The sequence below is a fragment of the Plecotus auritus genome (genome assembly GCF_963455305.1).
Source record: "Plecotus auritus genome assembly, chromosome: 5".
Classification (NCBI taxonomy): Eukaryota; Metazoa; Chordata; class Mammalia; order Chiroptera; family Vespertilionidae; genus Plecotus; species Plecotus auritus.
The window spans coordinates 40,433,882-40,456,129 of NC_137776.1; the positions used below are offsets into that span (position 1 = coordinate 40,433,882).

General features: G+C 38.9%; 1 protein-coding gene across 1 annotated transcript in view; it reads right to left on the reverse strand.

Moving 5' to 3' along the window:
• The window catches only part of ITGA4 (integrin subunit alpha 4), a 90,438-nt gene that overhangs the window by 16,563 nt on the left and 51,627 nt on the right, over positions 1 to 22,248 (reverse strand). Inside the window, exons 16-17 of the mRNA XM_080670799.1 lie at positions 11,177 to 11,326; positions 8,024 to 8,100 (exon numbers count right to left, since the gene is read on the reverse strand). Of these exons, the coding sequence (XP_080526925.1) occupies positions 8,024 to 8,100; positions 11,177 to 11,326 (227 nt within the window). The remainder of the gene's footprint in view (positions 1 to 8,023; positions 8,101 to 11,176; positions 11,327 to 22,248) is intronic.

The following is a 22,248-nucleotide window of genomic DNA, read 5'->3' on the forward strand; positions in this document are numbered from 1 at the left end:
TAATTTGGGGCACATTTCTCCACTTTTATACCTTCAGTATAACTCTAAGAAATCGAACTGTTTACTTAATATCTACTAGTAAAGGTCTTCCCCTCTTATCTTGATTTTTTTCCTGTTTTAAACTTACTTATCAAGGTAGAACATACATAGAGCAAAATGCACATATTCCAACTGTGCAGCCCAATTAATTTTTACAAACTAAATACACATATGAAACCAGCACCCAGATCAAAAGAAAGGTATTATCAGCACCATAGAAATCAGCACTTCCCTCCAGTTACTTCCCCCACTGACTACCTTGCTTTTACCAATACAGACTGGCTTTACCCACTTTTCTATTTCATATCAGTGAATTCATAAACTATGTAATTTTTCTTTACTCAAAATTTAAATAATCAGGACTTCTTTACTTAAAATTTTGTTTGTAAAATTAATCTACATTGACTTGTGAATTGTTTATTCTCATTGGTGTATATATATACTCCACTTTGTAAATATACAACATTTTACTTACCCATTCACATTGTATTTATCCATTCAACTATCTGGCATTTTCTAGTTTAGCTCTATTCTAGTCTCTTGGTGAACATATCTATGTAATTTTGTTGGGTCTCTCTATCTAAGAGCAGACCCTTATGGTTTCGTAACCCAGAATTAATTCCTTAAAATGCTACATCTTGGTTTATTTTAGCAACCAGCTTAAATTAAACTAACTAACTGTATTTAAATAACAAAATATACCATAAGGAACCATATTTAAGTAACCAAAAATAAAGATATACTACAGAACTCTCATATAAAAAGCAAGCATACTATAGAGTAGAGGTTCAAACACTGCTGCCAGAAGGCCCAGTTCAGACCTCTGCCTGGTTTTGTAAATAGCGGCTTCATGGAACGCAGCCATGCCCGTTCATCTGTGGCCGCTTTTACACGACGGATGCCAGCAGAGTTGAGTAGCTGAGAGAGATCTCTGTCCCACAAAGCCTAAAACAGTCACTACCTGTCCCTTTATGGAAAAAGTTTGCCAGCTTCTGCCATAGAGCAATCTGATGGATAAGTAGAATTAGTTTCAAAATAAGCATACAAAATAATATTACTGTATTTAAAATCTATTCTGTGTTCTTCTGACAACCACAGAGGCTCATTTCAAACAGGCTGGGATACAGAATTAGAGAAAATTACTCTCTAGGCCTCACAGCTCCTTGGCTGGTACTGGAGACATCAAGGGGAAAGGAGTGAAGCACGTGCCCATATGCAGCCTCTCCAGCTCCGGACCCCTGGGTCTGAGAAGCTGGATGTTGTAGGAAGGATGTGCAAGGACTAACAAAGCAGTCATTCTAAACCTTTTCAGGGTGGAACAATTTGACTCAGTGATGGTGTGTTTTAGAGAACAGCTGTGATTCACCCATTCCTGTGTTGTAAACCGTGTTACATAAGCACGCATCTGCTTGGTGGCACTGTGTTAACTGGCAGAGAAGAAATGCGCAGGAACATGGCCATCCTGCATTCCCCCCACCGATCTCTCATCACGTTACAACGGAAGGAGCCTAAGACGTTCTAAAAGTGAACTTCAGCTTGACATTAAAGTTTAATTAAGACTTGAAGAAGAGCTGCCTAGAAATAGACATTTGTAAAATATTCTGGCATGTAACCAAAGCATTAGTCACTGAACACCTTTGGGAAAGGAGTTGGCACTTAGACAAGCAACAGAAGGTGAAAGCATTGCATAAACAGCCAGGTTCCCAGACAACAGCAAATTAAAGAGAAACACAATGTTCACATTTCAGCAGCCAGACTCCTGGTTTAGTTTCCGTTTTTAAGCTATTTTGTCACACAATCATAATTATGATTCTACTCTTTTTGTTAAAATATACATCGTATTGTATCTTGATTCGTTGACAAGGTGCCGTCGGAATGATAGCCACCAGCTTTGTACGGGAGACATAATAATAAAGGACCAGGTGCACATCTGGAAGTGCGACAAGGCTGCACCAGAGCTCTCCCCAGAAATCAGAGTTCATTTTTCATTAAAACATGCATAATGCAGACTTGAAATTTACAAAACAGCCTAGAATCCATGGAATTTAAACAAATCAAGGTACTGTGTACATACAGAATCACAACTTAATAAGTGAGAGAGGAAAGATAGAAAAATGATGTATTTTAGCACCAACGCACTATGTTTTTCTTGAATGAATGACATTGTTTTATTTTGCAAGAAATGCTCCCCAAGTCTTAGTATAATGAATCTACTTTGCCTAGATAACACAAATTAGTGCAGTCCTGGCTAACTTTTTTTTTTTTAGATGGTTGGATAAAGTATAATGTAAGCTGATATGTACCTGTGTCAAGATGCATGAGTCACTTATTTGACAACACGTAGCCTGCTGCAGGTGGCTTGCAGGTCCAAGTAAAGATAACTTTTCTTTAAATTTTACTACTGACTTCAAGGGGAAAAATACTGGAAAATTCTTGTTTACTGGAATACATCAGTTACCCAACATTTAAGAAGATTTTACTGAATGAAGGCAAACTCATTGAAGTCTAGAGGAGTACAGCAGGCTGCACTGGATTAGAAGATTGAACTAGGAAATAGCATGTTTTCGTGTACAAGGCATACAATTCATCTTCCCCAACCTCTGTGAGACACACAGGGGTGGGTAACAGTAGGCTTACAGTTGTGAGTACATGAAACACTGAGTTAATAAAGCGATTGTAACGGTCATATCCTGCATGCCTTTTTCTATACGAACACCTGTAAGCCTACTTTTGCTCACTCTGTATATTCCTACTATCTCCATTTCAAAAATGGACACGCTTATTAGACTAGCTCTTTCAGGGGCTAACAGCATTGTGGCTGATGTTGACAATTGTCTGCTGTCTAGTCAACAGATTGCCCTTTTTAGCTGTTAACAGACCCAGCATTGGGCAGCATTCCCTTGATACTGCTGATGACAAGCCCCTAGTTCACCTTCAGGGAATGAATTATGAGTGCACTAATCTGATCACAATGACTCCATTCTCCTCCAGCCACAAGGGGCCCAGGGGTGAGTATGTGATACAGGTCTGGCTGATCAGAATAAGTCTGCTCAGGCACTGCCCTTCCTGAGGACACAGACTTTTGCTCCTGTCCCTTTTTTTCTTGCTGGGAACCTTGGTGCTGCTGCAGCCATCTAGTGACCGTGAGGGAAAAGCCAAGAGAACTGGAAAGATAACCAGGAATGTTCAGATTTTGGTAGGTGCTCACTAACCCTGCCACAATAATTAAATGCCTTTATGTAAAAGCCACTATTGCTCAGATATTCTGTTCCTTGCAGTTAAAGGCATTCCTAAAGGATGGGAAAGCCATTGTTTCACTTGCGCCGTAAGCGTGGCTGAGGAACAGAAGAGAACTATCATTTACGTCAGAATCTCTATGCAAGACTCCATTTCAAAATACCTCTGTGATGACTAACACCAGCTGTTATATTTGTAATCTTGATAGTCATATTTGTTCATCTTCATTTTGCAGTCGGTAAGTCCATTTGAACATGATTTATTCTCCTGAGAGTTTAGTCATTCAGGAGAAAGCCTCAACTTAATGAAAACACTAAGCACTGTTTAGTTTGCTGTTGGCAGTCTATTACTGCCGTCTTCAGCCACGCACGTTCTTTACCGAGTAAGTGCATTTACCTAAAGCGGGTGTGTAGCTCTGGGGCACATAAATACCATTAGTGCCAGTAGAGTTATGGGCAGGAGAATGCACAGAACATATGGTCACAATTTGCCTACTACTACAGAGAAGGGAGAGAGGACACCTATGTGAGACAGGCATTTATCTGTCTGATAGAGTATAATTTACTAAAAATGCAAAGCAGTTTGTCAGAATCTTTTACTGTAGGCCTAAAAAATTGATTAGAAGAGTTTTCATAAGAGAATTTCTTAAATAAGTTATTTCCAAAGTAGAAACCTCCTGGAACTCTCCTAATTGATGCAAATGATGCAGGGCTTATATTTCACACCAGCATTCATGCCGCTTCAAATCTCATAAAACTAAAAAAATAAATAAATCTCATAAAACTGAAAACTACTGACCTAGTCAGAGTCAGCAGCATTTTGGGGACATAAGAGACAAACTCTGGACAAATAACTAGTATATATACAGAAAATGTTTAGACTTCAATGGCAACATTCCATTTTATGGCCAAACTAAAACTTTATTATAACCTATAAATATTCTAACCATAATTTATCAAAAATAACTTTTATGAAAGTTTCATGCATAGCAGGTTTTGTGCTATGCACTTGGGCCAGCATTACTGCATTATTTATCTTTAAAACACCTTTCACAGAGTAGGGACTCTTTTACCTCCTTATCAAGGAGGAAAGTGGTCTATAGAGCTTAAAAGGCTTCTCTGCAGCTAGCAGAGGGTAGATACAGAACTTGAATCAGGTTTGTTTGATTTCAAATCTGAAACCCCCACTACCACATTGGTTCTCAGATCTTAGTATAATAAGAAACCCTTGGAGCCCCTTAAATAAACAACATTTCTGGCCTGGTCCCCATCGCTTCTCATTCGGATGGTCTGAGGGTCTAGGAACCTACATTTCTATTAAGCATTCCAGATGATTCTCGTAAATGTGACTCAAAGGCCACAACTCGAGAAACACGGCTGTACCCTCAGGTGCCTGCCATTTAAAATTATAATGGGCTTGATACTTAGATGTTAAGATATAGTATCATTTCAAATTAATGATAATGTAATAGCTTATTGTGAAAAAATATATAATGAATAAAAAATAACAATTCAATTATATTAATATTTGGTCTCTTAATTCAAGATGTATTTTCATTATTCAGAAAAGAAGCATTCTTGGTAAATTTTTGTACAAATTTTAATAGGTCAGAGGGATTGCAATGAAAGATGACCAAGGTGACAGTGGGAGTTTCTGATTTAAGAAAGTAAAACATTGTTTATTTGTAGCTGAGATAAGCTTTCCCACACACAACTCTACTTATCAAAGGCCCATGGCAGCAAAAACACCAAGAACACTAAGCATTTTAGGAGGAAAATAAATACACGAATGGGAAGGTTATACATTTTTTAGCTAATACATCAACAAAGGCACCACACTACATGCTGGGATGCAAAGTAGTTAGTAGTCACTGTTTTTGGACTAGCTGAACAGCCAATCTGGATAATTAAGTATAAAGTCCAATTATTAATCAAATAGGTTAGGGCTTCTTGGCCCTCAATTGTGGATGCTCAAGGCTATACTGGCATTGCTTAAGTGAAAAGAATTAATTTATTCTCTGCCATATGTGTTCCTACCCAGCAGGGTAGTCAACACTGTTTGTCAACCTTTTTACTCATTCCTAGTTGACTTTCTATCCCATTTATCCTAACACTATTTTGAGCCTTTCCCCATGCCTTTCATATTCCCAGATCTATCCTAAAGACCTCCATTTTCCATAGATGAACCTGCTTTTTTGTATCCTGGCCATCCATGAATTCTCTATATTTTATTTCCTTCCACACTGAGTTTCTTAATCAATGTCAAGCATCTTTTCATACCTGCTCAGCTCAAGATAAGGACAATTTTAATTTCTTTCTAAAGCGAACTCTTCCATCTGAGTTGATCTCATTATATACTGGTGTTTTGTTTTTTAGAACCTTGTTCCATTCTCAGCAAACACCTATTAGTCACTGACAGTGTTCCAGACATTGTTTTGGGCAACATCAACACAAAGATGAAAAGACAGGAACCTGCCTTGAAGCAGCTTACAGGATGGTGTGGAGACAGACAATAATGGTAGTGAGTGGCAAGTGCAGTGGGACTAGGGGGCACAGGAGGACTTAGGTTTATGTACCTGGAGACAAAAGGGACTTCACCTAGGAAACAGCTGAGATTTGCAAGATAAATAAAAATTAACCAAGTAGATATGTTGGAGAAGTGAAACCAAGAAGTGAAACTATTCAGAGTTTGGGAGAGCATGGTGTGGCCAACCAACTCTAAGTAGTCTGCCATCAGTGAAAAAAGGTCATAGGGAGTTGGTGAGAAAGAACACTAAGGAGTTTAGAGTTTAGGTTATAATGACCCAGTGAAGCACTGTTATCAGAGGTGTATATGAGAAAGCTCCCTCTGGAAACATCATGGTAGAAGGATTAAAATAATGTTAAAATATGAGACCAGTAGTTGAGAAAGCAGGAAAGCCTGTGAGCTATGTAGAATATTCAGTGCTTGGCATGAAGCAATAGTAGTAGAGACAGAGAATTATGATGTGGGGAAAAAACCCAACAACATCGAGGTGGTTATTATAGGACTTACTAACTTATTGAATAGTAGGGTTAAGAAAGGGAGAAGAATGCAGATTGAGCTCCAGAGAACATGTCCAATAGACACCTGGATGTGTGGGTGTGGAACTCAGATACTGATTTGGGCACTGGCAGTGTAGGCAGACCAGGTGAGGTCACAGCTGTAGGTACGATAGCCAGGGAAAATATGGGAGTGTGAGAAGGGGGTGAAAAAACCATTTGGGGAATCAACAGAGCCAAAATCAAATATCTCCAAAGACAGGAGAGATTGAGAAGGAGAGGCTAGAAAAGGAGAAGGGAGTAGGGTGTCATCATGGAAATTAAAGCAAAAGACATTCAAAAGAGGAAGTGAAAAGCTGTCAAATGCTTCAAAGAGTTCAAATAGGTACAAAAATTGCCCCCTGGATTTAAGAAGAAAAATTCTCTCTCCAATTTCTTTCTTTCCCTGCCTTTGCATGATTAAATAACATGATAAAGCCACTTGTTCCCAGTCTATTTTCTTCCAAAGCACTTACCCTGTCATTCAGCCACTATTGCACTGAAATTTCCATCTTACAATTTGCCAGTGATGTTTTTTTCCACAAGTCACAAGTCATATTTTAAATGCCAACTCCCATGAGCTTTCTCAGTCATTATGCTCTCTGATCTCTCTACAAAATTTTACAATATGAAGTCCCTCTTTTTATATTGGTATTTCACAGTGCACTCAGTTTTCCTTAGTTCTCTTCGGTCTCCTACAGGGACTCCTTATTTTTGTTAAGCTCTTTAAATAAAACTGTCCCCCCAAGTGTTAATCTTTAGTTCTTTTCTCTGTGAAGTGCACATTTCACCTTCTCCACCCCCAAGCATTCTCACAAGTCAGGAATGTGTAGAGCACTTCACAGTAATCCGGGGGAGCTGAAGTCCCACCAGATTCAACATGCCCCCATTAAACTTGCTGCCTTTATAGATTACCTCCCAATATAATTTCCCACTTTGCTGTCCTGTCACCGATGCCTCCTTCTCCTCCTTCATTTCCCATATAGTCATCCCTCAGCCTGCACTGTGCATTCTATCCCTGATCCTCATTTTCATGTCTGCCCTCTGATATGCAAAATAATTTCAATATCGGGGATCTAACAGGACAAAATTATAATGGTTTATTTCCCATAATAAAATAATAATAGCCATAGACATTTATCTAGTGTTCTCTATATGTTAGCTACTATTCTAAGCACATTGCATAAGTTTTCTTCTGACTGTTGCCCCTTCTGTGAATTTAGAAGAACAAGATGGTTTATTCCCTCTCAAAGGTGTCATATATATTTAGGAATTTCTTTGTTTTATACATCAGTCTGAATTATGTAATCATTTTTCTGAGTGACACAAAACTAAGCATCATGTAGTGAAGGTTAGCTCATTTTGCCATCAAAACTCTAGTAAGAGGCACTGACAAATGTCTAAAATACAACTAAAATTCTAATGATGATGACTTAAGGCACAGTCAAATCCTAAAATATCTCTTTAGTTACCAACAAAAGATTAAGACATGCTTCATAAAGCCTTGGTGTTCACATATTCTTGTTCTTTCGAAAAGCGATAATCTCTCTCAGTTTAATCTTGTTCTTCTCTAGTTCTTTAGATGCAGCTAACCTCCAAGTATTAGTTCTTAGGCATTTTATCTTTGAAACCCATATGCACACCCATTATCCCATCTTGATGAATAACAAAGAGTAAACTAGACTTACTTCAAAAATCCAATTTTCCCAGAAACTTGTAAATCAGCAGAACAATTTTCATGGGCACAAAACCTTGCAAAGTTTATCTGGAAATAAAATATGACAGTATTTTATTTAGTTCAGTTAGTAGGCATATTTCTGTTTTTTTTTTAAAGACAGATATCTATGATACATGAGAATAAAATTAATAAATCAGATAACTCCTTTTTTTATCATTTTTGAGTTAAATATGAGAATTAATTAGTAGGTTTAAATGAAAAATAATTATTGGGCTAAAAGAACTGAATTCTTCTAATAGGCATATTTAAAACCTAATTTGTTAGGTGGGAAAAAGGATTTTTTTCTTTCATAATAGTTGTAAGAAAAAATTTTAAACCAAACTTTGGTGGTAATCTATGTAAGTATTTAAAACCCATGCTGCCAAGATGTTCTTTGTCAGGTTCCTCTCAATTTTCTGATGCTTTGATTCCACTTACTATATATGAGCCTGGCACTGAATTTTGCAGCGATTTTATGTTTGTTGAAAAGAACAGATTGTAGAAATTTAGAAATTTCACTTTAAGAACACATTGAGCAAAAGTAAATGATAGTGTATCATACCTCTGAGCATTTTAATAGGACCAGGAGAACCTATAAGGTACATGGAAGACCCGAGTTTAAAAAGCTAGACAAAGAAAAAACATGGGAAGAGCAGGGAGGGGTGGGGAGAAGAAAAATGAGAGGCAAAGGTGAAAAACCATGAGATGCAGAAAAGAAAGAACTCTAGAAACTCAGAGAAGGAGCCAGGTACATGAAATGGCAAAGGACTAGAGAATTGTCAAATTGCATGTCAGATCACAGACTGCCTATACTGGGGGAGCACAAGGAGAGTGTAAATCTTTCTCTAAATGATTAGGTAAATACGATTTTTTCTATCACTTTTAGTTATAAAACAGGTTGTTCTAAGAGTCAAAATGTTAATTATTATAATATAACTACAGACTGCTTAGGTTTTGGCTTGTGGACTTACAATAAAACACATTTAAAGGTACTTGCTTTTGAAAAGTGAAGTCAAACAGAAGATTGAAAAAACTAACCTCCAGAAATATTTTTATATATGGGTATAAAGAAAATTTGCTCTTAAGTTATTATCTTTATTCAATCTAATATTGTAGACTAGACAGTGGTGATTGTAAGCTCAAATATCAAAGTGACTTAGGGGCAATTTTGTTGGGACAGGAAATGAACTAGACCTTAACATGTCCCTTTTATCTTTTACATTCTGTGTGTCATTAGCGAACATTTTAATGAATGCTTTTACCATACCCCCAAACATCCTGTTGACTATGTCTTTGTGTTGTTGGATAGAAAAGTTATGAACTGGACTTCCAGAAATAAACACTCCGTCAGTGAATCTGATATATTTTGAGATAATCTGGAAAGAGTAGTTCACTGGTTAGAATGCAGGATCCATCCCAAAATGTAGTCAGTGCTGGGATGGAACTGGAAATCATACAGTTAAATTTTAAAAGTGAAACTATTGTGTAACATAAATACATACGCCTATAAAACTCAGCAAGGGAATTTGACTAACAAGACATGAGTGAATCATGGGTGAGTGAGAGGGAGACACAAATGAGAGAGAAGAAACAGAAAAGGAGAAAGATAAACTAAACACACATGATGACACAGAATAACCAGCTCATGAACGCAACTCACTCCCACTATGAGTGCTCTCTAGTAATATACTTTCTTCCCTGGCAAGACATCAAGAGAGAAAACTAACATTTTATGTAGTATACTAGAGGCCCAGTGCATGAAAGTCGTGCACTTGGGGTTGAGGGGAGAGCTCTCGTAGTCTGGGAGCCCTCGGGGAATGTCCGACTGCTCAGCGCTCCTGCTGTGGGAGAGCACTGAGCACCAGGGGGCAGCTTCTACGTTGAGCGTCTGACCCCTGGTGGTCAGTGCATGTCATAACAACCGGTCATTCCACCAGTCAATTTGCATATTAGCTTTTTATTATATAGGATGAGAAACCACTGCTATGACTACATGCACATTTTAAAATATCCAGTTCAATATCCTGAAGGAAATCCTATCTAATAAAAGACTAATATGCAAATTGACCATCACTCCAACACACAAGATGGCCGCCCCCATGTGGTCAAAGATGGCTGCACCCATGTGGACACAAGATGGCCGACACAAGATGGCCAGCAGAGGAGGGCAGTTGGGGGTGACAAGTCTGGCAGAGGAAGGCAGTTGGGGGAGACCAGGCCTGCAAGGGAGAACAGTTGGGGGGGGGGCCCAGGCCTGCAGGGGAGGGCAGTTGTGGGGGACCAGGCCTACAGAGGAAGGCAGTTGGGGGGACCAGGCCTGCAGAGGAGGGCAATTGTGGGCGATCAGACTGGCAGGGGAGGGCAGTTGCGGGGGACCAGGCCGGCAGGGGAGGGCAGTTAGGGGTGACCGGGCCAGCAGGTGAGGGCAGTTGGGGGCGACCAGGCTGGCAAGGGAGGGCAGTTAGGGGTTACCAGGCCTGCAGGGGAGGGCAGTTGGGGGGAACCAGGCCTGCAGGGGAGGGCAGTTAGGGGCAACCAGGCCGGCAGGGGAGGGCAGTTAGGGGCGACCAGGCTGGCAAGGGAGGGCAGTTAGGGGCAACCAGGCTGGCAGGGGAGGGCATTTAGGGGTGACCAGGCTGGCAGGGGAGGGCAGTTAGGGGCAATCGGGCTGGCAGGGGAGCAGTTAGGCATCAATCAGGCTGGTAGTGAAGTGGTTAGGGGTGATCAGACTTGCTGGCAGAAGCGGTTAGGGGCAATCAGGCAGGCAGGCAGGTGAGCCATTGGGAACCAGCAGTCCTGGATTGTGAGAGGGATGTCTGACTGCCTGTTTAGGCCCGATCCCACTGGGCAGTTGGACATCCCTCAAGAGGTCCCAGATTGGAGAGGATGCAGGCTGGGCTGAGGGACACCCCCCCCCCCCCGTGCACAAATTTCGTGCACCGGGCCTCTAGTATAAAAAATAAAAATGAAAATGAAAAACCAGATATATCATAAATCTCTTTTTATACAAAAGTTTTATACAATTTTTAAAAAGATTAGTTCATTTTTCTAGAATTATGTAATACTTAAAAAAACAATTTTTAGTTACATGTCACAATTTTTGAATAAAAGAAAATATTCCTACTGTTTTTTCAATTATGTCTTTTTCTTTCTTCTGCTGAAGAATTGGCTGGAGTGGTGGGAATTCCTCTATACTTCGTTTACTGGTGATATCATGCCCAAGGTGGTAAGCAGCAACAATCTGAATTGGATTGAGGATGTCTCGCACATCTTTCTAAGGAAATTTAAAACCATATGAATTAAAAATAAAAAGAAGAATGTAAATTAAAAAAACAGAAAGCTCCTCCTTTCATGCATAAGGCCAAACACAACACACGGAAATAAAAAAAATCTTACCTTTTAATCTAAATTATTTTTAAAAAATGTGAATGTCTGTATTTTTCACATTACAAAAACATTCATGTGTTTAGAAAAAAAACAAAAATAGCATAAAAATAAAAAAACTATAACCATCTAACAATATATAAAGGTCTACATTGAGCATATTTTCTTCCATGGTATTTTTTATGCATACTTTTTATAACTTGACTTTATAACATAGCAGTTTTCATTATAAACTCATTGTAGATCATTTCAAAGTACTAATGAACATTTTATTCTATTTAACATTGCCCTCTAATAGACTTGTAGAAATATAATCTCTCAATTTATTCAAGTTTCCTTTTTAGATCTTTCAGTGTATTTTTATATAATTTGATTCATTTGCTTTCATTTATGAAACATATCCTTTTATGGACATTTCCAATTATCCTTTCTAACAGGTTATGGATGGTAATAGCAAAGTTGCTTGTTTTATATATTCAATATTTTATCCTATTCACTGTACTGAATCTTCTTGCTACTTGTTTTATAACTTTTCTAGGATTATTGTTTTCACACTTCACAAGAAAAGAACTCGAATTTATTTATCAATTATACAGAAATAGTAGCCCATTCGGAATCCATTATATTCTGTATGCATTCTTATAAATTTAATCTTACTAATTTTTAGTTGTAATTGACAGCCTTTCTAGTGAGTAATGTCAATGGGCCAGTTTTCTATTTATCTATAGATACCCCAGGATAGGAATATGGCTTAAACATAACTGTCTAAGAGCAAACGCAAAACCAAAACCAAACAAAAATTAAAATAAATAAATAAAACAAAAAACAAATTATTTTCAAAGCTCACGAATTAATAATCTCTAATGGATAATAAAATAACAACACCCTATCGTACTGATTAATGTTGTACTAATTACATTTATAGTAACTTGACACTATCAATGAAGTAAAATGAATACACATATCACATGGAAAAGACATCTATTGTATGTCTTTATTTAATGATAAAAAAAACACAACTACATCTATTCTGTTTTTATGTAATTTTTCCTCTTTCTTACCAGTCAGGACATTATCAATATACGGAGGGAGGGAGGGAGGGAAGGAGAGAGAGAAAAATAGCAATAAAAACATGAAAAGCAAGTGGTCTGGAGGCAGACTACTGGGGTTCAAATCTCAGGTTCATCACTTATTACCTGTGTAATCTTAGGCAAATTACTTAATCTCTCTGTGGCTCAGCTACCTCATTTGAAAATGGGAATAACGATAATGATGATAGTGATGATACCTACACCTTATTGTTGTAAGGATTCAATGGTATAATGTACATGAAACACTGAGCACAATACCTGGCACTTATTAAGGTATCAACACATGTTAGACATTATCTTTATTATGTGCATGTTGCTTTCAAAATGTAGCTATATAAGCCAATAAGGACTTACTGAATTTTAATTTCTTATAAGAAATTCTGGTAAACATTTAGAAGAAATAAGAAAAAAAAATTCAATTACTGACAACCAATAAACATTAAAAAGCAAATGAATTACATAACAAGTATTAGACTTGCATTAATTAAGTGGTTCCTGAAAGATTTGGAGCATGAATCAGATACTCAAGAGCTCTCATTACTTTTCTAATCTTATACATGGAAATGATTTTATTAAGTGATCATCTCAACATGAAACCTTGACCATATAGGAATGCTGCAAATCAAGGCCCAAATCCCAAGTTATCAACTTGTGAAAATGGAACAGCTTGAAGCCCCGAGTATTACAATAGCAAACTTGATTAAATTATCCCTGAGGTGTAGGAGCTAGACAGCCATTGATTGTCCCTCCACATGTCCACTGTTTTAATTTTTCTCAACAAGCTTGCTTTGACCAAATCACATGTTACCTAATTCATACTAATTTTCCACAAGGTCTTTTCTACATCTGGTGTATATTACTTTCATTATCCTAATTAGCTATTAATTATGCTTTTCTCACAATATATAAAATGTACGTGTACTCTTGCAAGAACTGTACTTGACAGATATTCACACTTATTTAACTTTAACAGCTCTACCTAAGGACAAATGCTATAATATCAAAAATGTCTTAAAGTGACTAAGTATTTAGGAGGGAAAAAGGAGACTTGCTTAAAATTTTTAATTTGGATGGGTATGTGCTATCTCTACCAAAAAAATAATGAAGATTCCATGCCACATTTTTATGGACAATTTCATAAAATAGGGTACCCACAAGCATGCAAATTACCACATGCTTGAAATTATACAAAATCCTCCTTCTCATTTGACTTTCATGAACATTTGTATCTATGGCCAACTGAAGAACTGAGCTGTAGGCCCATGCCCTCCTATTGTGCTTATGTAGTGAAGGAATTTATTTATTGGGGCCAGAAATATTTATAAAATATCACTTAATGAAAAATGACATTGAGGTATCAGCATTTGAAGATATCTATTCATAGATCTAGTGTGTACAACACAGGCTTTGAGGACGTAAAACTGAAAGGCAATTCCTATGTCACAGTCTATAACCCATAAATCCACACACAGTAGGGAGAGGAGTGTGGTGACATATGCATACACAAGTACAGAAGAAGGAGGGCCACCCAATCTACACTTAAAAGGGGATAGAAAGGTTCTTATACAGAAGAATTTTGAGCAAGAATATGATCAAGTTTTAGGTTTGAGGTTTTTAAATTTATTATTATTATTTTTAATTCTCACCTGAGGATATTTTTCCATTGGTTTTTAGAGAGAGTGGAGGAGATAGGGAAAGACAGACAGAGAGAAACATCAATGTGAGAGAAACACATTGATTGGTTGCCTCCTGCTTGATCCCCGACCAGTGCCTGGGCTGGGGAAGAGCCTGCAACCCTGCAACTAAGCCAGAATCGAACACGGGACCCTTCTGCCCGCAAGCCGATGCTCTATCCACTGAACCAAACTGGCTAGGGCGGTCTGAGGTTTGTTTTCTTTTTTTATATATTTTTTATTGATTTCAGAGAAGAAGGGAGAGGGAGAGAGAGAGATAGAAACATCAATGATGAGAGAATCATTGATGGGCTGCCTCTTGCACACCCCTTACTGGGGATCAAGCCCACAACCCGAGCACATGCCCTTGACGGGAATCTAACCCAGGACCCTTCAGTCCACAGGTTGCTCTATCCACTGAGCCAAACTAGCTAGGGCTGAGGTTTTTTAAATGCTCCTCTAGTACTAATGTTGGGAAAAGGTTGGAGAGGGAAAAGGTAAAACTGAGGCATAGATTGGAACCTAAGCCAGTAGGACCATGTGTAATTATAATCACTTTATCTAGCAAGCTTGAATCAGAAGGCAGAAAACTATCAAACATCCAGTGCTACAATTTCCTGAAAAAACACACCATCCCCAAGACAGGTGTCCTAACCATTTTATCAGTAGAACATGCTCAGATTTTCCCTCACAGAATTCTTTAAATAGCATCGAGAAGACATTACCCATAAATTGATTAAATATTGATTTTCTGCTTTATGTAATGTATTAGTTCTAAAAAGAATACAAACATGCGTAAGACAATATTCTGTTTTCAAAGACCTTACAATCTATCAAAAGAATTAACATATGTTGGGATAATCAATTCACTTCTAGAATAGTATAATCTGAGTATAGGTATATAGTTTGCTTGCACTTAAATTTTGAACAGAAATGTATGCATTGATTGATCCATAGTGTGTGGAATTAAAAATATAACTGCTTTGGAGCAAATGGCACTTCACTAAACTATGTGCTTATATAAGCAAATAAAATATGTAAAATAAAAATAAATCAAATACTCATTCATTTCCTTGACATTATTATAAAAAAAAGATGGGCTTTAGAAATCACCCACAGAGCTACATAACAAAACTCCCTTATTTCAGAAACTTAAAATCTAGAAATTAGGAAAAATAAGGGAAAGAGAAGAATGAACTAATTCACTAAACAGGCAGTAGGCAGGTTGATTTAATGATTTTTACACAACATGCTAATGCCACTGTACTCATTGGCTCTCTGGATACCAACAGGCATTCCTGGTCTGACTAAGCTAGATATTTCTAATTTTTATTGGAAATACTACATTGGCAGGAAGGGAATCCTGTTACTTCCTTTGTTATCCTGATGTAGCACCTTTTTACTCTTCTCAAACATCAGTGAATATTTTGATGCAGAGATTCCATCAAATTCAATGAAGAAATGTCATCTAGGAAAACCTCAAGGGGCATCTCACTTCCATGGCTGCTCCAATATTTCCAAAAATTGCTGCCAATTATCGATCAGGTTTCTCTAAATCAAAACAACCTCAAAAATTATCCGTTGCCCTAATATATCTTTAAGATCTAATAAAGTTGTGTATTTGAACACGGCAAAGACAAAAATTCATTTCATATATTTACATGGATGGGAAAACATTTTCATTGAGGGAAAAGCGATCGTCTAGTAGAAGAGAATTTCAGTAGAAAAAACACTTGAAGGTATAAAAAAAGGAATCATTTCTCTAATATCACAGAAACTTTTTATGAGCTCTTCAACTCTAACTTCTAGGTTCTACTTTCCTAAAAATCAAATTTTATGGCTCTAGAAGCAAAAAGTTAAAGCTTGGCATAATTATAAGCAACTGAAACACAGAGTTTTGTAAGAGAAAAATAAACAATTTCTGCCCTCTTTTCTGTTTTTTTTATTTTTTATTTTTTGGTAGAACAAATTTTGACCATACAAATAAAACAATCCTATATGCTGTTTTATTTATGATTAGGTTAAGTAGACTTTAGGAAACTGGTGTGTTTACCAACCAGATAAATGACAGTACAGTCTCAGAAAAATAACACTAGAAAATGGACACACTAGAGATGTAGATGCTTATTAGATTGTTAAAAATGTCTCCTATATTCCAAGATCCAATACATGAAACTAGAGAATGTATGATTAAAAAAAATATATAATGAAGCCCAACTTTTATGAGATTTTGGTTTTTTAATAAATTATCTGCCATCAAAGAATGTGATGGTTTTTATAAATGCAGGTAGGCTGAAAGACTCATTTACACAATATAACCAGGAATTGTGACCAAGTATAAAATAAAAATTCAATCTTTTCTTCAACTTTAGGTCCCTAATGGCTGTTAATGTAATATTGGTGATATTTTTCCAGCTTATTCCCTTTAAAACTCAATTCTAACAGTTTGCTGATCCCATTAGAACCTCCAATTTAACTTAGTTCCCTGTTCCTCACCTTCTGATGTCCTCCCCTCTCCTTACCATCCTTAAACTTTATGGTGAACACTCCCTTGCATACTTCTTTGACTCTTTGGCCCCTTTGTTTTACTTCTTGGACAAACCACTCCATGGTTAATTATTACTACTGTTTCATCTACTTTCACCTGTAAGATTGGATGTGATTGGAAAAACCCATCACCATCTGACTCCTCTCACTTTACGACCATGGGCACAAGTTGGACACTAATACCATCTCACAACCATATTGTGCTTCCTTACTCTCCCACTCTCACAAAAGACTATATCATATCTTCTTATCTCTTGCCTTCTCAAGATATTTGTTCTAACTGTTCTTTCATCTATATCATAAATGTTACGCTCTACTGGAACATACCCATCATTATAAAAACATGCTATTTCTTCTAGCCTTCTGAAGGTATTTGTTCTAACTGTTCTTTCCTCTCATCTATATCATAAATTTTATGTTCCAATAGAGCATGGGTGGGCAAACTTTTTGACTCGAGGGCCACAATGGGTTCTTAAACTGGACCGGAGGGCCGGAACAAAAGCATGGATGGAGTGTTTGTGTGAACTAATATAAATTCAAAGTAAAGGAGCGGAGGGGAGAGCAAGAGAACCAGATAGAACAGCCGGATCCGGCCCGCAGGCCGTAGTTTGCCCAAGGCTGCAATAGAGTGTACCCATCATTATAAAAACATGCTATTTCTTCTATCTTAAAAAAAAAAAAAAAAAAAAAAAAGAACTCTTCATTCCACTTCTCATGTTAGCTACTAACTCCCAACCCCATTTCTTTGGTCCAGGTGGAGCAAAACTTTGTGAAAAATCACCTATCCTCTCTGTCTCAAATTCTTCTCCCTTTTCCCTAATACTCTTCTGAAGTGCTGTTGCCACAGTCACCAATGGCATCCACATTGCTAATCCAATGCCCAGTTCTCAGCCCTTTTCTGATTTTACCAAGAGCAGCTGTGAAAACATTGTCATGCCCTCCTCTTTGCTCTTTTTTTTCCCCCACTTCACTTGCCACAGATCTTGCTTTTATTCCTTTCTCACTTCTCATCTCCTTTGCAAGCATTCTCTTCTCTCCAATCTCTTCATGTGGTAGTACCCTAGTGTCAGACCTCCACCCTCTTCTCTTCCTGTGGTGGCCTCAGCCATCTCATATGGCTTTAAAAACCATCCATATGCCAAAGGTACTTTAAGCTATATTTCCAGTTCTATGCCTCTCCCCAACCCCAGACGAGTGTATACAAATGTTTAACTGATATTTACACTTGTAAGCAAAACAGTTAAACAGTTATCTCCAACTCAGCAGGTCCACACACAACTCCAAAATTTTCCACCCAACACTTGTTTCCTTGCATATTATCTCATGATGAAAACTACATTATTCTAGTTGCTTTGGCTAAGACCTTAGAGTCACCTCAGAGCCCTTTTTCAAAGGTCAGACATCCCATCTGTCAGCAAACTGTGTAGGATTTTCTTCAACTACCTCTTATCATATCTATTGCCACCACCTTTGATGAAGCCATCACTTCTCACCTGGGTTATTGCTGTAGCCTCTTCTCCCTGTGTCATCTCTTGGTCCCCTACTGTTTAGTCTCAACACAACAGCTAGAGTACATATTCAATTTTATTACTGAGTCAGGGAGATCCTCATTTCATTCAGAGAAAACGTCACAGGTCCCATATGATCTCTTTTTCCCCTTTTCCATCACTCATATGGTCTTCTAAAATACTATACACTTTACATTTTGACCATGTTATTGTTTGTCTCATCCTCACAAGACTATAGGCTCTCTGAGGGTAGTAATAATTTTATATTTCATTAAGTGATCATAACTCACTAAATAGGGAGAAACCAAGATGGCGGCATAGGTAAGCACCTAAACTGCTGCCTCGCACAACAATTTCAAAATTACAACTAAAAGACAGAATGGACACCATCCAGAACCACAGGAAATCTGGCTGAGTGAAAATTCTACAACTAGAAGGAAAGAGAAAAGCTCACAGAGAATTGGAGGTACGGCAAAGGGTCTTTGTGCACACAGAGAGGAAGGTTGGCTGAGAGCCTGGCTGACTTTCTCTGGTGGAAGGGGGAAGGAAGCCCCCGACCGCACTGAACCCCAGTTCTGACTGCACTGAACCCCAGTCCCGGGCGAAACCCTGTGGACCCAGGCTCATACAGGGGGAGTCTGGACTGTCAGGTAGAGAGAAAGGCACCCGGAGACTCGGAGACCCGGAGGAGACCCGGGGGAGCCCCAGCAGGCAGGGTTCTGGAGGCGTGCGCGCCAGTGTGCACAAAGGCTGCGGAGGTTGCCACAGGCTTTCCCTAGCAGAAGGGAGTCCGAAGCTACTGACTGCACTGAACCCCAATTCTGACTGCACTGAACCTCAGTTCCAGGCGAGCCCCTGGTGACCCGCACTCTTACGGGGCGGGGCGGGGGGGGGGAGACCTGGACTCTCGGGCAGAGACTCGGGAGCCGGGGAAGGCAGAGGTCTGCAGGCGTGCGCATACCAGTGCGCACAAAGGCTGCGGAGGTTGCCACAGGCTTTCCCTAGTGGAAGGGAGTCAGAAGCTCCTGACTGCACTGAGCCCCAGTTCTGACTGCACTGAACCCCAGTTCCAGGCGAGCCCCTGGGGACCCACGCTCTTGTGGGGGGAATCTGGACTCTCGGGTGGAGACTCGGGAGCCGGGGAAGGCAGAGGTCTGAAGGCACACACGCGCACAAGGGCAAGGCTGACTGGAAGCCAAGACTGTCTGCTCCGCCCTGAGACTCCACCCCATCCAAGCTGAGCACAGAGGCTATTGCAATCTGGCAAGTCTAATCCTATAAGGCTGTCTCCAGCACCGAACTTCTCCCAGCGTAGACACAGCTGATCCTTACAACCAACTGGCCTGGAGGTCAATTCCTCCCAGTGATACCAACAACAATCAAGACTTAACTACAACAAGGCTGTACACACAGTCCACAAAGGGGTGCACCAAGAGTATCCACCTCAGGTTAACTGGGGAAGCAGACCCACTGGGCCATATAGGAAACCTAGCACACAAATCTACCCTACCAACTCAGGGAAACAGTGAAAATGCGGCATCAAAGAAACAGATCACAAACGAAAGAAATGGAGGAAAACAAACGACTGGATATAGAATTCAAAACCACGGTTATAAGGCTTTTTAAGAATATCCTAGAAAAGGCCGATAAATATAACGAGACCCTCGAAGATATGAAAAAGGACCAACTAGAAATTAAACATACACTGACTGAAATAAAAAATATTATACAGAGACTCAACAACAGACTAGAGGAAAACAAGAATCAAGTCAAAGAATTGAAATACAAAGAAGCAAAAAACACTCAACCGAAAAAGCAAAAAGAAAAATAAAAAAAATCCAGCCGAAACCGGTTTGGCTCAGTGGATAGAGCGTCGGCCTGTGGACTGGAGGGTCCCGGGTTCGGTTCCGGTCGGGGGCATGTGCCTTGGTTGCGGGCGCATCCCCAGTGGTAGGTGTGCAGGAGGCAGCTGATCGATGTTTCTCTCTCATCGATGTTTCTAGCTCTCTATCCCTCTCCCTTCCTCTCTGTAAAATATATTAAAAAAAAAAAAAAAGAAGAAGAAAAAAAAATCCAAAAAGTTGAAGATAGTGTAAGAAGCCTCTGGGACAACTTCAAGCGTACCAACATCAGAATTATGGGGGTGCCAGAAGAAGAGAGAGAGCAAGATACTGAAAACCTATTTGAAGAAATAATGACTGAAAACTTCCCCCACCTGGTGAAAGAAATAGACTTACAAGTCCAGGAAGCACACAGAACCCCAAACAAAAGGAATCCAAAGAGGACCACACCAAGACACATCATAATTAAAATGCCAAGAGCAAAAGACAAAGAGAGAATATTAAAAGCAGCAAGAGAAAAACAGTTAATTACCTACAAGGGAGCACCCATATGATTGTCAGCTGATTTCTCAACAGAAACTATGCAGGCCAGATGGGAGTGGCAAGAAATATTCAAAGTGATGAATAGCAAGAACCTACAACCAAGATTACTCTACCCAGCAAAGCTATCATTCAGAATTGAAGGGCAGATAAAGAGCTTCACAGATAAGAAAAAGCTAAAGGAGTTCATCACCACCAAACCAGTATTATATGAAATGCTGAAAGGTATTCTTAAAGAAGAGGAAGAAGAAAAAAAGTAAAGATAAAAATTATGAACAACAAATACATATCTATCAACAAGTGAACCTAAAAATCAAGTGAATTAAAAACCTGAGGAACAGAATAATCTGGGGAATATAATAGAATCAGGGGCATAGAAAGGGAGTGGACTGATAATTCTCAGGGGGAAAGGGGTATGGGGGGGGGTTCAGGAAGAGAATGGATAAAAATCATACACCCATGGATGAGGACTTTGGGGGGTTGGTAAGGGCAGAAGGTGGGGTGGGAACTGGGTGGAGGGGAGCTATGGGGGGAAAAAGGAGAAACAAGGAGAAACAATTGTAGTAATCTGAATAAAGATTTATTTAAAAAAAAGAAAAGAAAAAGAAAAAAAATAACTCACTAAATATCTACTGAATTAATTGAGTAGATGGATAAGTGGGACTTGGTATAGCCAAAGAAAACAACTATACAAGGAAAGTGTGCCTAACTGGTAAGCTAGGAGTCCTCTGAGAGGAGGTGTCTGTGGCCTGAGTAAATCATTGACAAGCAACACCTAGTTTCACTGTAAGGGTGCCAACATAGGATGCACATGTATATTAACACTGCTGACACTGGGCATGTTTGACAGAACAAAGGAACAACCCCAGCATCCTGACTGGTGGTCATTTTTTTTTTCTCTATTATTAGGAAGGTATCTTGGCAGAATTTGGGTTGCGGCTCTATTCTTTCAGACAGTAGAAGCATAGCCATGTTAATGTTGCCGAATGCCTCCCATCAGGTGCCATGCTGTTGGGGGTGAAAGGCACTCATTGCATTACTATACTTTCCTAAACAGCCGCTAGTGCTCCCTGACGGAGGTTGGGGAAGCTGCTTCTGTGGTTCCTACATCCTCCCTGGAATGTGGTGGGAGGGTCACAGTACCCTTTTGCCTTTCTATAGCTGAGTGTTAAAATGTCCCAAACAAAAGCAAGAAAATTTAGGAAGGGGGGAAAAAACACAGTAAAATCACATGTGTGTTTTTTTTTTAATCCCCACTATGTTCCAACCCCAAAGCTAAGTGTTTTTGTTTGACATTGACAATATGGCCCAAAGTCAATGGTTGATACCATGGTAACATTTATAAGTATATAAACAACAAACACAGAAACCTCTGCTAAAATCTCACTTCTACTACAAATGTATTCTGAAGAAAATGTACAATTTTGAAGAACACTTACTCATAGGAACAATGCCAAGAAACACAGGCCTAAATAACTCAGATCAATTTACTGCCATTTACACACATTCAACACAATATGTTTCTTTGTGTATGTCTAATGTTGGCCCTTTTATTGCCTTTAAAATGGTCTCCATGTTAGTCTCTCAAATTGACTAACCTAAGTGAAATGAC